The sequence below is a fragment of the Thrips palmi genome, unplaced genomic scaffold (genome assembly GCF_012932325.1).
Source record: "Thrips palmi isolate BJ-2018 unplaced genomic scaffold, TpBJ-2018v1 HiC_scaffold_1, whole genome shotgun sequence".
Classification (NCBI taxonomy): domain Eukaryota; kingdom Metazoa; phylum Arthropoda; class Insecta; order Thysanoptera; family Thripidae; genus Thrips; species Thrips palmi.
This window is the reverse complement of record NW_023144620.1, coordinates 11,625,451-11,638,554: the sequence shown is the minus strand read 5'-3', so window position 1 is coordinate 11,638,554 and position 13,104 is coordinate 11,625,451. Positions and strand designations below refer to the sequence as shown.

General features: G+C 41.2%; 1 protein-coding gene across 2 annotated transcripts in view; it reads right to left on the bottom strand.

Annotated features, from left to right (window-relative positions):
* Positions 1-313: 313 nt before the first annotated feature.
* The window catches only part of LOC117639366 (glutamate synthase [NADH], amyloplastic), a 35,168-nt gene continuing 22,377 nt past the window's right edge, over positions 314-13,104 (bottom strand). The window contains exons 5-33 of one of the 2 annotated variants that reach the window (XM_034374956.1): positions 12,021-12,164; positions 11,830-11,918; positions 11,552-11,753; positions 11,307-11,467; positions 10,997-11,225; positions 10,625-10,627; positions 9,696-9,913; positions 9,516-9,615; positions 9,254-9,439; positions 9,023-9,171; positions 8,837-8,941; positions 8,626-8,761; positions 7,563-8,543; positions 7,300-7,480; positions 6,972-7,180; positions 6,565-6,896; positions 6,334-6,475; positions 6,066-6,251; positions 5,824-5,957; positions 5,564-5,723; positions 5,302-5,486; positions 4,943-5,208; positions 4,640-4,860; positions 4,378-4,554; positions 4,031-4,273; positions 3,789-3,956; positions 3,588-3,701; positions 3,353-3,509; positions 314-3,275 (exon numbers count right to left, since the gene is read on the bottom strand). In XM_034374956.1, coding sequence (XP_034230847.1) covers positions 3,133-3,275; positions 3,353-3,509; positions 3,588-3,701; positions 3,789-3,956; positions 4,031-4,273; positions 4,378-4,554; positions 4,640-4,860; positions 4,943-5,208; positions 5,302-5,486; positions 5,564-5,723; positions 5,824-5,957; positions 6,066-6,251; positions 6,334-6,475; positions 6,565-6,896; positions 6,972-7,180; positions 7,300-7,480; positions 7,563-8,543; positions 8,626-8,761; positions 8,837-8,941; positions 9,023-9,171; positions 9,254-9,439; positions 9,516-9,615; positions 9,696-9,913; positions 10,625-10,627; positions 10,997-11,225; positions 11,307-11,467; positions 11,552-11,753; positions 11,830-11,918; positions 12,021-12,164 — 5,721 coding nt within the window. In that variant the 3' untranslated portion in view covers positions 314-3,132. The remainder of the gene's footprint in view (positions 3,276-3,352; positions 3,510-3,587; positions 3,702-3,788; positions 3,957-4,030; positions 4,274-4,377; positions 4,555-4,639; positions 4,861-4,942; positions 5,209-5,301; positions 5,487-5,563; positions 5,724-5,823; positions 5,958-6,065; positions 6,252-6,333; positions 6,476-6,564; positions 6,897-6,971; positions 7,181-7,299; positions 7,481-7,562; positions 8,544-8,625; positions 8,762-8,836; positions 8,942-9,022; positions 9,172-9,253; positions 9,440-9,515; positions 9,616-9,695; positions 9,914-10,624; positions 10,628-10,996; positions 11,226-11,306; positions 11,468-11,551; positions 11,754-11,829; positions 11,919-12,020; positions 12,165-13,104) is intronic. The other variant, XM_034374964.1, reaches the window with a different exon arrangement.

The window sequence follows — 13,104 nt, the reverse complement described above, 5'->3', positions numbered from 1 at the left end:
CCGCGAGCGGCAGTCTTCTAAATCTGTTCAGTGCCCCCTGACGGCAGCTTGCTGAATGCAAAGGGAAGCACCTGACGAGGCGCTTGACCCGCTTGCGATTTCTACAGCCGAACTCCTCAGCGGGAAAACTGTTTGACAAGGACAAAACAAGACATCACAGGATTTTCAGGCCTGGCCTAGGAGTCGGATTTTTGTGCTGCGAGCTTAAGACTGATGGTACTGAATGTACTGGGTTTTGGGTTTGAGATTTCACACCAAATGAAATTTGTAGGGACCAACATTGGATGAAACAATTGGAATGAAATAAACAAACTTAAGTGCGAGCGGTTTTTATTGTCAAAACAGTGATACAACATGTACACTTTGGAAACCTCTTCTGTGGAGTGGAACCACTTCCCATCACCGTTTTATCTGGCCGCTCTCACAAGCACACTAACTAATGCAGTTGAAATATATGTGATTCGTTTACTTTACATTATTATTGTCTCATTGTTGCTTAATATTATTTTCTTTTTTTGTCTTTTGTTTTGCATTTTTCACAATACACACATCCATTATATTGGTAGTTTATGGCTGACTTCTTTCTATAACAATATTGAAAGAGGCCGAAGATAATCTAGACAAGAATTACGTACTTGGATAAAATTAATTTCTGTAACTTTAACATGCTGGCAAGAGAGAGACTGAGTACATATCAGATTTTAAAAATGAACTTTCTTAGTAAATATATGATGAACATGTGTACCTGCAAATTCCCTGATGAAGACAGAACTTAACTTTAAATGCACTCTATTTACCCAAAATGTGTATAGTATCACATCCGTTCAATACAAGGGACATGACAGGTTGCCTGATTAATTAAGTTCATAGTATTATAGTCAAAGCCATGCCTCTTGCATTTGAACATTTATATTTTCAATAAATGCTTGGCTACATGTAATGGAACGCACAGGAGATCACTTGAGCCTATTTTGATCAAACTAAAAAGCCATTTGTAAGAGTAATTATTCGCAGAAAAGACCAAGGTTGAATAGTGAGCACCGTCCAGGCTCAGACACTCACATCACACGGACACAAGAAAAATGTTAATGAAAGTGCCACAGGCAAAGGTGGATTCAGATGTATGCCAAGATCAAGGTTCTTTTCATAATATGAGTAGAACAATAGCTTTCAACATCAGACCATTCAAGCAAAAATCTAAAAGGCACATGTCTATTCTAACAAGTATCTTGCTTTTATTTTGGAAATGTAGTTCGGAATCAACTTCATTTGTGCAATACCAATTTATATTGTTGACAGGATAAACCCTTCAACCATTCAAGTATTCTTTGCCAGTCTATCAGCATTCCCTCCATAAACTCTTGACCAGCTGGCTTTCAAAGCCAGTTTGCTACTTTAAAGATGTAATAAAAATACTAGTAGTCTTCAACAGTTAATTTTCTTAAAGCAATTTGTTATGGGGCAAACCCCTAAATTGACAATTTAAAATATATCTTCAGTGAAGATCTAAAGCACACATGATAATGGTACAGTAGCCTTCAAATGTGAATGTTGTAACTACAGGTCCGTAATGAAACAAGGATTAACTTCAATCTCATACACGACTTTCACCACAATTCATCGCGATATACAGTACTTTTGACAATAATTTCAAAAAAAAAAGTGCTACATAACACATTAACCAGACACTCGATTGCATATCGAAGAGATGCGCTTCAGGCATGAACGATCAGAGCACAATTATTTCCAGAACTATGTTTCAGAAAAAATAATTTCATAAAATAGTTTTATTCATTTTTTTTTATCCAAGATGTAGATTATATAAGTTTTTACAGTATACATGTTCATGGGAAACTTGAAACAGAGATATTCCATTGATAAATGTACATGATACATAAATTGCTTCGCATATTGCAACAATAATTCTTTTACTAAGTAAACATACACAGTAAAACAAATATACGGCTGCACAATCGCATAATCAACCACAAAATGGCCAAATAAATTGACCAAAACTGTTGCTTATAGGTCCATTGCTTATCTACTAGCTTCAAGCTAATATTAGCAAGATGAGACAACGTAAATAACAAGCACCGACTGGGAAATTCATGAGCAGACAAATTGTTTCAGTGTGTTGCAACAGGCATACCATTAACAGCGTTACAACAACAACAATAACAAAAAACCTTTAAAAGAACAAATAATCTTCTAGAGCCCTTTGATTTGTTTGAAATCTTTGGCGAGATACAATAAAGCAAATGCATGAGAAAAGAAAACCCAAGTTATACTTATGTTTTTGTTATGTGACTTAGCAATCAATAACTAGAACAGCACTAGCCTTTTGACTTTGAGGTAGATACACCAACATAAACCTCAAACAATCCACATTTCTAGCCTTCAAATTCAAGTTTAACTTCAACAGGTCTTAAAAATTAACATAACACACAAAAAATGAGTAATTAAATAGACACAGCTCTGTAGATTCCAGCATTTTGCACATTCAAATCATTAAATTTGAAATATAAAACAAAACTACTCAGAAATAACAAAATATTTATACAAACTTAAGCCTACGTTAAGAAAAAGTAAAATATGATCTGAAGTAAAAGGATTTCAGATGAATAAACCAAGTTGACAAAAGTTCATTGTTATCCAGTATGCAACAAATTTAAAAAAAAAAATTGAAACACCTTTACTTTGGGTTTTAAAAGCTCACAGTAACAAAAATAGGACATAAAATCAATATTTGCTTGTACAAAAGAAATTCCATTCTATCAATCTGCCATTGGTGAATCTCCTCCATGCAGAACACTCACACACTAACACTCAAAGTTCTCCCTTTCTAATACTGATAATGGCTTTTGGCGAAAGTAAATTCACCACCATAACATATAGAGAGCCCAGCTTCTACAAAGAAAAACAAGGGACGCATTTTGCGGGCAATGACTCAAAAACAGAAAAGGAACGACTCTGAAAACAACTAATGATGCCATCTGTTGATTCCCTCCTTTCTGACAGTAGCTTAGAAACGAACAGAAATGGGGAGGAAAAGCAACAGAAATCGAAAGGGATGCTACTGAATGGAAGCCCTTGCTTTAAAATAATAATTGTTTTCCTTTTCCACGACAGAAATTAACCACGGCGAGCGTGAGGTACGATGACGCCGCCCGGGCCGGGCAGGTTCGTTTCTCCAGTCAAGAACTGGTCCACCTCTCTTGCGGCTTGTCTTCCCTCAGAGATGGCCCACACCACGAGCGACTGGCCACGACGACAATCTGTCAAAAACAAACCATAAGGAGTTTAGTATGAGGCTTGGCTTACCTTTTCTGACAAATGTAGGCTTTGAACTTACCCCCTGCTGCAAATACTTTAGGAACTGATGTGCAATACTGTCCATTAGGCGTCTCATAATTACTTCGAGGATCCAACTTAAGCTGCAGTTCCTCTGCAATGTATTTTTCTGGGCCCAAAAAGCCCATGGCCAGCAGAACCAAATCACACTTGTAGACCTAGGATACAAAGATTTGTTTAAAAAATTGTTCTGCATTATCATATTGTCATAAAACCATAAATGTAAAATATTTAACCTTCTCCGAGTTGGGAACCTCTTCCATCTTCCATCGCCCTTGATCATCCTTCGTCCACTCGACCTTGACTGTCTTAATACCGGTGACATTGCCCTTGCCATCATCAAGGAACTCCTAATAATGATAAAAGAAAGGGTTAAGAACAAACAATACCACTTCAGAAAATAAAACATAACTATATTTTCAGAAACATAACAATACCTTGCTTGTTGTACTAAATTGACGAGGATCCCTGCCAAATTTCAACTTGACTTCATCATGCCCATAATCCACCTTGAAGACTCTGGGGAACTGAGGCCATGGATTATCAGCAGCTCGTCGAACAGGGGGCTCTGGGAGAATCTCAAATGTGGTAATGGATTTGGCTCCCTAGAACAGAAATATTGGAGTACTGAAACAGTTCATTTGCAGCAGTATAAGAATCAATTGAAGTATTAGCATACCTGACGTAAAGATGTGGCAATGCAATCACAGCCAGTATCACCGCCACCAATGACTATCACGTCCTTGTCCTTGGCGAGCAGTTTGGGGACATGAATGTCATTACCCATCTGAACCTTCTGCCAATTCTCAAGGAATGCCATCGCAAAATGAATTCCTTCAAGTTGGCGTCCAGGAATAGGAAGGTCACGAGGCCATGTTGCCCCAGTACACATTACAACTGCATCAAAGTTGTCATACAGTTCCTGTTCATAAAAAAAGGAATCAATATCAACATAGTATGAATAAACAAAGTAAATAACTAATAAAATTAATAGACAGACATTATACAAAAACCAGAATATTGTACCTTGGCTTTAATGTCCTTGCCAATGTTGGAATTGGTCTTAAACTGAATGCCTTCATCTTCAAGAAGCTTAACTCGGCGCTGAACAACTGCCTTGGAAAGCTTCATTGTAGGGATACCATACTGCAAGAGCCCTCCAACACGATCATTTCGTTCATACACGGTTACAGAGTGTCCCGCCTGAAATGTAAATAATACAATAAGAGATGAAGGTGACGGCAGTTTTAATTTGTAAGATTATAAACCTAAAATCTATAAGTGTTACCTTATTAAGTTGGTGAGCACAAGCAAGTCCAGAGGGACCGGACCCAATGACAGCGACACTCTTCCCTGATCGTGTTAGGGGAGGGCTAGGCTTAATCCATCCTTGCTCAAATGCATGATCAATTATAGCACACTCGATGTTCTTAATAGTGACAGCAGGTTCATTTATGCCAAGGACACAGGCACCTTCACATGGTGCAGGGCACACCCGTCCAGTAAATTCTTAAACACAAGAAAATTTTATGTTTTAAAATTTAAAAAAAAAAAGATATTGTCAACAGATTTTCTATGAACATAATCATACCAGGGAAGTTGTTTGTCTGAAGGAGTTGGTTTAAAGCTTCTTTCCAATTTTCATGGAATACAAGGTCATTCCATTTTGGAATTATGTTTCCAAGAGGACAACCATGAGAAGATTGACAGAATGGAACACCACATTCCATGCAGCGAGCAGCTTGAACACGCAATCCTTTCCTTACACGCTGGAAGTCATAGATTTCGTCCCAGTCATTCAATCGACTTTCCACATTCCGATACGGAACAGTTTCTCTCTTGTACTTAACAAATCCTCTGAAAATTTAAAATTTGAAGGATAGAAAAGTCATTGAAAAGTAACAGATATTCTCAGCTTTCTCACAGGTCCAAATGGACTTGCAAACCCACCTTGTCTTATCCAAAATTTTATCCATCTTTTTCTTCTCCATGTCTTCATCATTAATAGCTTCCTCAATATCTTTTACTTTAGGCTCTGCTTTAACAGGCACAACTGGCTCCACCTTCTTAACTGACGAATTTTCCTTCTCTGCAGCCATAGCAGCAAGAGCCTTCTGATACTCATATGGGAATACCTGAAATAATTAGAAGAACATGACAATAAAGGACAATTAAACACAGCTCTAAAATTTTGATACAAGAATTTACTCACCTTAATGAATTGAGAAGCAGGCTTGGGCCATTGGGCCAGAAGATCTTGAGCAATCTTTGAACCTGTCTTTTGCTGGAACTCTTTGAGTAACTGGGCAACATGGTCTAAGTCCTCTTTCTTCTCAAGAGGTAACAGCTCAACCATTTCCATGTTGCATTTTCTTCAAATATAAACAGAAAGGAATAGTGACAATTAGGAGAAACATTATTTATGAATAATAAAGACATTGCCAGTTCCAAATGTGATAGTGCTCTACTTACCCTCTAAATGATCCATCAACATCAAGGACATAAGCAATACCCCCTGACATACCAGCAGCAAAGTTACGTCCGGTCAAGCCAAGAATTACAACACAACCTCCTGTCATGTACTCGCAGCCATGGTCACCAACACCCTATAATAGAAATGTTAACATGTAAGCTACTGTCTGTTTTAGAGACCCTCCCGCCTCTACTCTGTTTCAGTCACTAATGCTAAATTGAACGTAGAAAAAATGCCATACCTCCACAACAGCAACCACACCAGAGTTGCGCACACAGAATCTTTCAGCTGCAATTCCTCGGAAATAAGCACGCCCAGTAGTTGCACCATACAAGCACACATTGCCTACAATGACATTTTTCTCTGATTGCTCATCAACTAAGGTGTTCTTTGCAGGATATATCACAATTTCTCCACCAGATAAACCCTGCTCAAAAAGAAATGTATTACAGAAACTTAACGTTTTAATACGACCAAGCCGATATTTTTCAACTGCAACAAAAACATACCTTGCCCACATAATCGTTAGCATCACCTTCCAAAGTGACATAAACTCCCCGAGACATGAAGGCACAGAAACTCTGTCCAGCTGATCCCTTCATATTAATATGAATGCTGCTTCCGTTTGGTAGACCAGCATCACCATATTTACTATAAAAAAATAAATAGAGTCCAGAAACACAAATTAACATGCAAGTTAATAAAAGTGAAACCAACAAAAAAGACAAGACTTTACTTACATAGAAATATGGTAGCTCAAAGTACTTGCAAAAGCTCGGCATTCATTGTTTATTGTAAGGTCCAATTTAACAGATTTCACAGTGCCATCAATAACAGGTTTCGCTGCCTTGATAAGTTCATTGTCTAATCGGTTCTCAAGCTGGAAATCTTGCTTCTCAGACCCACCGACAATATTGACTCCAGGACGCATAGTGAGAGCATTTTTCAAGATGGGCTCAAAATTAAGCATTTGAGCTTTGAAGTTAGCATTTTTAGACACTCGTAAAAACTCAGTACGTCCAACAAGATCTTGGAACTTACGAATACCCAGCTTTGCCATGACGCCTCTTACCTGTAAACCAAAATTAGGTAAATATTTAATTCTATGATTTCTATTTAGAGGTCACCATCATACAGCAACTCATACCTCTTCAGCCAGCATAAAAATATAGTTGATCACATGCTCTGGTTTGCCAGCAAATTTCTTGCGTAGTTCTGGATCTTGGGTAGCAATGCCAACTGGGCAGGTGTTTAGATGACATTTGCGCATCATTGTGCACCCCATGACAATCAAAGGAGCAGTGCTGAAGCCAAACTCATCTGCACCCAGCAAAGCAGCCACCACTACGTCAAACCCTGTTAATAACAAAAAGTATAAAAATTCAAATGTTGAATAAAATTTAATTGAAAAAAATAATAATAAATACAGTACACCTATAATTAACTATAAAATTCTGAGGAAGGCATTTAGCTACCTGTACGGATCTGTCCATCTGCCTGAACAATAACTCTGGAGCGCAAGTTATTCATCGTCAATACTTGATGAGTTTCAGCAATACCAAGCTCCCATGGAAGCCCAGCATTTTTGATTCCAGTCCATGAACTGGCACCTGTACCACCATCATGACCAGATATAACAATGTGCTCTGCTTTACCCTGTGGGAACGACCAACATATCAGTTTATGAATTCCAAACATTTGAATCTATGATGAAGGACAAGAAAGGGAGAGTTATTACCTTGGCCACACCTGATGCAACCACACCAACGCCAACTTCTGATACTAGTTTGACAGATATTCTGGCATTAGGATTGGCACACTTCAAATCATAGATCAACTCTGCCAAATCCTCAATTGAATAAATGTCATGATGTGGAGGAGGAGAAATCAGACCAACTCCAGGAACAGAGTGTCGAGTGGCAGCAATATCTGCAGTGACTTTGTATCCAGGCAGTTCACCTCCTTCACCAGGCTTGGCACCTTGGGCCATTTTGATCTGAAGATCATCAGCATGAGCCAGATAGGAGCTTGTTACACCAAAACGACCAGAAGCAACCTGCTTTATCGCTGATCGTCTGTTACTCTCCGAATCTTGGTTCAAGTAACGGTCAGCATTTTCTCCACCTTCTCCTGTGTTGGATTTCCCTCCAATGCGATTCATCGCCATGGCAAGAGTTTGATGAGCCTCCAAGGAAATACTGCCAAAGCTCATAGCGCCCGTAGCAAACCTTTTCACTATGGATGCAGCAGGTTCCACTTCAGAAATGTCAACAGGTGGAATGTTTGGGCTTGGAACCACTTCCAATTGACCTCGTAGAGTGCAAGCCTTGACACTTTCCATAGTAGATTGGCAGAACTTTTCATAAGCATTTTGGCTCTTGCTAACTGCAGCCTCTTGAAGACTTGCAATGCTGGTGGGTTCGTTGATGTGCTTTTCTCCACCTGAGCGCCAGTGGAATACACCAGGGTTCCGGAGAACTAACATATCAGCAGAATTCTCATCGTAAGTAAGACTGTGCCGATCAAATGCTTCCTTGGCAAGAACTTCAAAAGTGACTCCTCCAACTCGAGACTGTGTTCCCTTGAAGCATTTGTCAACTACTTCATCAGAAAGACCAACTGCTTCAAAGATTTGAGCTCCCTTGTAAGACTGCAGGGTAGATATTCCCATTTTAGCCATTACTTTAGCAATACCACGTTCCATTGCTTCAGAATAGTTCTGTAAATTGAATTGAAAAGTATGGGTTTAGTCAAACTTCAAATAAAGCTGTATTACAGAAATGCCATAGTGAGTATTGTACCTTAAAGAGATCATCGTCAGAAATATTTGCGTCAATAACACCTTCTGAACGAAGAGAAGCAGCCAGCTCAAACACCAAGTATGGGCAAATGGCATCAGCACCGTATCCCAGAAGGACACACATGTGATGAACCTCTCTGTTCAGAAAAATAATCAAATGAGACATCAAGGTACAATCAGCTAAAACCACATAGATAAACTTCTATACAAACCGAGCCTCTGCTGTGTCAACAATCAGCCCCACTTTCTTGCGCTGCCTCTCTTCAATAAGATGGTGATGGGTGGCACCAAGGGCCATGAGAGCACTAACAGGCAAGCTGAAAGCCATAACAACATAGTCAAACTAAAATTCTTAGTCATCACCACAGTCTACAAGATTTACCAGAATGGAATCCTACCGGTCCACCCCAGCAGCACGATCGGAGAGAATGAGAAGCTGATATCCAGCTCTGGCAGCTTGGCAAGCCTCATCAGAAATGCGACTGAGAGCATTCTTAAGTCCAGCGGCACCATCTTTTCGTGCAAATGTTATGTCAATGACCTTGCTCTGTGAATTTGAGAAGAAACAACAGGTGAGTTCGGTTTAATTAATTGGATGGTTTCTGGAAGAGTTGAGAATAATTAGGTACCTTCCAACCGCGGTGACTGGTATTCTTAATGACGAGAAGGTCTTTCAAAGACAAAATTGGGTTGGGCAAGAAGAGACGGTGACACTGCTTCGAGGATGGGTCAAGAAGATTGGCTTCCGGACCAATGGGGCACATCAAGGACATAACAATTTTCTCACGGAAGGGATCAATGGGTGGATTTGTGACCTGAAACAAATTTTCTAGTGAAGAAAGCAGGATCTTCAGGTAAGTAGATAGTACAGCTTATGTCAAGGAGGCATACCTGAGCAAAAAGTTGCTTGAAGTACTCATATAGAAGTGGCTGGAAATTTGACAGGCAGGCCAGAGGAGCATCATTGCCCATGGAGCCCAGGGCTTCCTTCCTGGAAACAAGGCACCAAATAAATAAGAAGCAGACCAAAGCATAGAATATTGTTTGTTTGTTTTTCCACTGAGCACTTACTTGGTGTTAATCATGGGCACTAGCAGCATGGTGATGGTCTCAATGGTGTACCCAAACATCGACAGGCGCTGATCCCCTCCATACATCTGTCCAACTGCAATTTGCCTCTCTTCTTCCGTTTTGATACGAGAGGTAGCGGTTTTGTCAATGATAGGCTTGCATAAGGCTGCATCCTCTGCAGTTGGTTTGTGATCTTTGTAAAGATCTGACATCAAAATCTGTTCCACAAAGACCACAATGATAAAAATGGTTCACAAACCAAAAGCCACACACAACGCATGAAGAGAGTGCACTCATAGATTTTATCAAAAAGGATAAAAAGCACCATGCAACTGAAAAAACAGCAGTAGCTAGCTTCCAATCTAGATAAACAGTGTTTCAGGATTAAAACCCATAAAAATCATTCATAGCCCACGAAAAGCCTAAAAGAAAATACATGAAAGCAGCAAAATAAATTAAAAATTTAAAAAGACGTAGATATTAGGGAAGAATAACTTATGCATTATTAGAAAACTTTTAATTTTTTAAATGGTCAAGTCATAAGATAAGACGTAGCGTAACAATGCATGTAACAGCTAAGTTACTCTTTCCTGTGATACCTCCCTATGAGTTTAAACGCAATTTACAAAAGGCGAGACAAAATTCAAAAACTAGAACTAAAACATCTTAAGACTGCAACACCGAGAGCACCTAAAGATTCTTGAAGAACTGATAACTTAAGAGGTACAGGCTACTGTGAAGTTGTTAGTGCAACCTCACTCTACAACAAAATTTTAGCAAACTAGACATGCATGGGAAATAGCCCTAAGATAAAAGGAAGACAACCAACTAAAAACGTGCCAAGGAGACTACATGGTGCAGAAAATAAGTCTGTACAAAAATAATAAAGAAAATAACACACTCAATAGCTAGATATCTCTCTGACTCACCCTCTGTAGAAATTCACCACAGCAGCAAAAAGAAAATTACAAATACATAACTATTAGATGGTGTTTGTTTTGGTTAAAAATTTGAAAGTATAACACCAAAACCAGGTTATTCCCACCCCTTCAAATTTATGAGTTTGTGTGACTGATCCTGCCAGATCATGCAAAAAGGTAATTTTTAAATTTAAAATATTGTAGACACAGGTTACACCCCCTTATTCTAATCAATTCAAAAAAATAATGAAACAAAAAATTATATGAATGAAAATGAATGTTAAGTGAGAGTTTGTAGACAGCAAAATGAGACTGTCCTTTCCTGACTGATGATTGGCATTCACACACTTATATGATGGTAGTAGAAATAATTTTGTTTACCTCCTCTTTAAGCCAAGTAGAGTGGGGGCGGGAAAGGGCTATCTGTCGCTTCAGCTCAACGTCCTGGATGATTGTTTTCTGCTTCGTGTCCACCAATAACATGCGTCCTGGCTTCAATCGGCTCTTGAGTAGGACATTGCTTGGGTCAGTGTCATACACTCCTACCTCAGAGGCCATGACCATAATGTTATCCTTCAAAACATAGAATCTCGATGGCCGTAGTCCATTCCTAAAAAGAAAAGAAGAGGATGAAGGATAAATCAAACACTGCCATCAAAAACTCCGATAAGAGTGTGGAAAAGATACTCACCGATCCAGAATGGCTCCAATGTAACGTCCATCTGTGAACGTCAGCAGAGCAGGGCCATCCCAAGGCTCCATTGAACAAGCCGCCCAGTGATAGAAATCTTTCTTTTCTTCTGGCATTGTCTTGTCGTTTTGCCAAGCTTCTGGGACCATAGTCATAACAGCCTGCACAGAACCGATGAATACAGAGCACGATTGTAGGACCAAATGCATAACAATTTAACCCAAAGTACAATAAGCCAAACATACCTCAGGAAGAGATCGTTTTCCTGCCATAGTTATGAACTCAAGAACACAATCAACTGCGCCTGAGTCAGAGAGGTTTGGTTCCACAACTGGATAGAGTTTCTTCAAGTCACCAAACTCCTCATTGGACATGACGCCCTCACGGGCTTTCATGAAATTAACATTTCCTCGTAAGGTATTTATCTCACCATTGTGGGCAAGGTACCTGCAAGACAAGAATCAGGTGAGAAAATGACAACACTTATTTTTTTTATTTTGTTGTTGATAAGCAATTTGCTTACCTCAATGGATGTGCCCTTTCCCAGCTGGGGAATGTGTTGGTGGAGAAACGTGTGTGCACAAGGGCTAAATAGGTATGGAAAGATTCATTCTAAAAAAAATAAGAACAAAAAGAATAAGAAAAAAATAAGATTGAAGTAATTTTTCTTACAAATATAAACATTGGAGTTAGTTGAAAAAGAATTTGACTTACGGAAAGGTCATTAAAATATGCCCAGAGTTGATCAGCTGTGAATTGACCCTTGTACACAACAGTGGAGGTCGACAGGGAACAGATGTAAAACCGACGACCGGGACCGGCGATCTGGTGGGTAGCTACTTTCTTTAAAATAAAGGCCTGTAAAATAAAGAAGAACATCATTAGCGCGAGCATCAAGAAAGCCGCGATTGAGTGACATTGGCACGTTTCTTGCCCTGGCCGGTTCCGGCCCGCTTTCCAGCGTGACGTCATCGTGGAGGGGGCGAGCCGCCCCCAGCCGCCCCCAGCCGCCCCCCTCGGCGGGCCTAACGGCGCGGGCCTAACGCCCACCCACGCTTGCGTCACACGTATTGAACGCAAACTCGGGCCGAGCCGCACCGCCGTTGGCTCTGGACCCACCCTGCCGGCCTGCCGGGCTCAAAACCCAACGCGCCTGAACAAGGGGCTGGAGCAGGGGGAGGGGGCGAGCAGATGGGAGCAGGGGGTGGAGCAGGGGGTGGAGCAGGGGGTGGAGGAGCAGGGGGTTTTGTCTGGGCGGGGCACATCTCGCCGCCGGCCAGCCTTCAAGCCCAAGACTGCCAAAGCGACCCTCTTCCATGGGATGGCGATGCCGCCGCGCCAAAGCCTAAATGCGGTACCAGGCACCAACCCAGAACCTTGGGCTTCTGGGCGAATCGAGCAGGGCCTCCCCCACTCCCTTCCAACCCTTTCCCGTCCCGGATCGGTTCACGGCCGCGCTTGAAAAGGGCGAGATCAGGACGGACACTCCCCCTCCTCCCCCCATCTGTATTCCGCGGTTGGGGCGATGGGGGCGGGCACTGCAGGGCTCTACCAGGCCCTGCCCGTCCTGCCCTCCCCATCCGCGCCCGTGACGTCGCTCAAGGGATGACGTCACAGGCGGGGACGCGGCGAGAGGGGGGTGGCACCAACCCCCTACAAACCCCTAGCCGCAGCGCGGGGGGCGTGGGGCGTGGCATGGCCCGCGGCCGTTTGGCGAGCTATAGATCATGCCGCGGAGCCGCTCAGGCTCAGGGGCCAGGGGCAGGGGCGCACAGTGGGCCAGAGGACCGATGGAGGC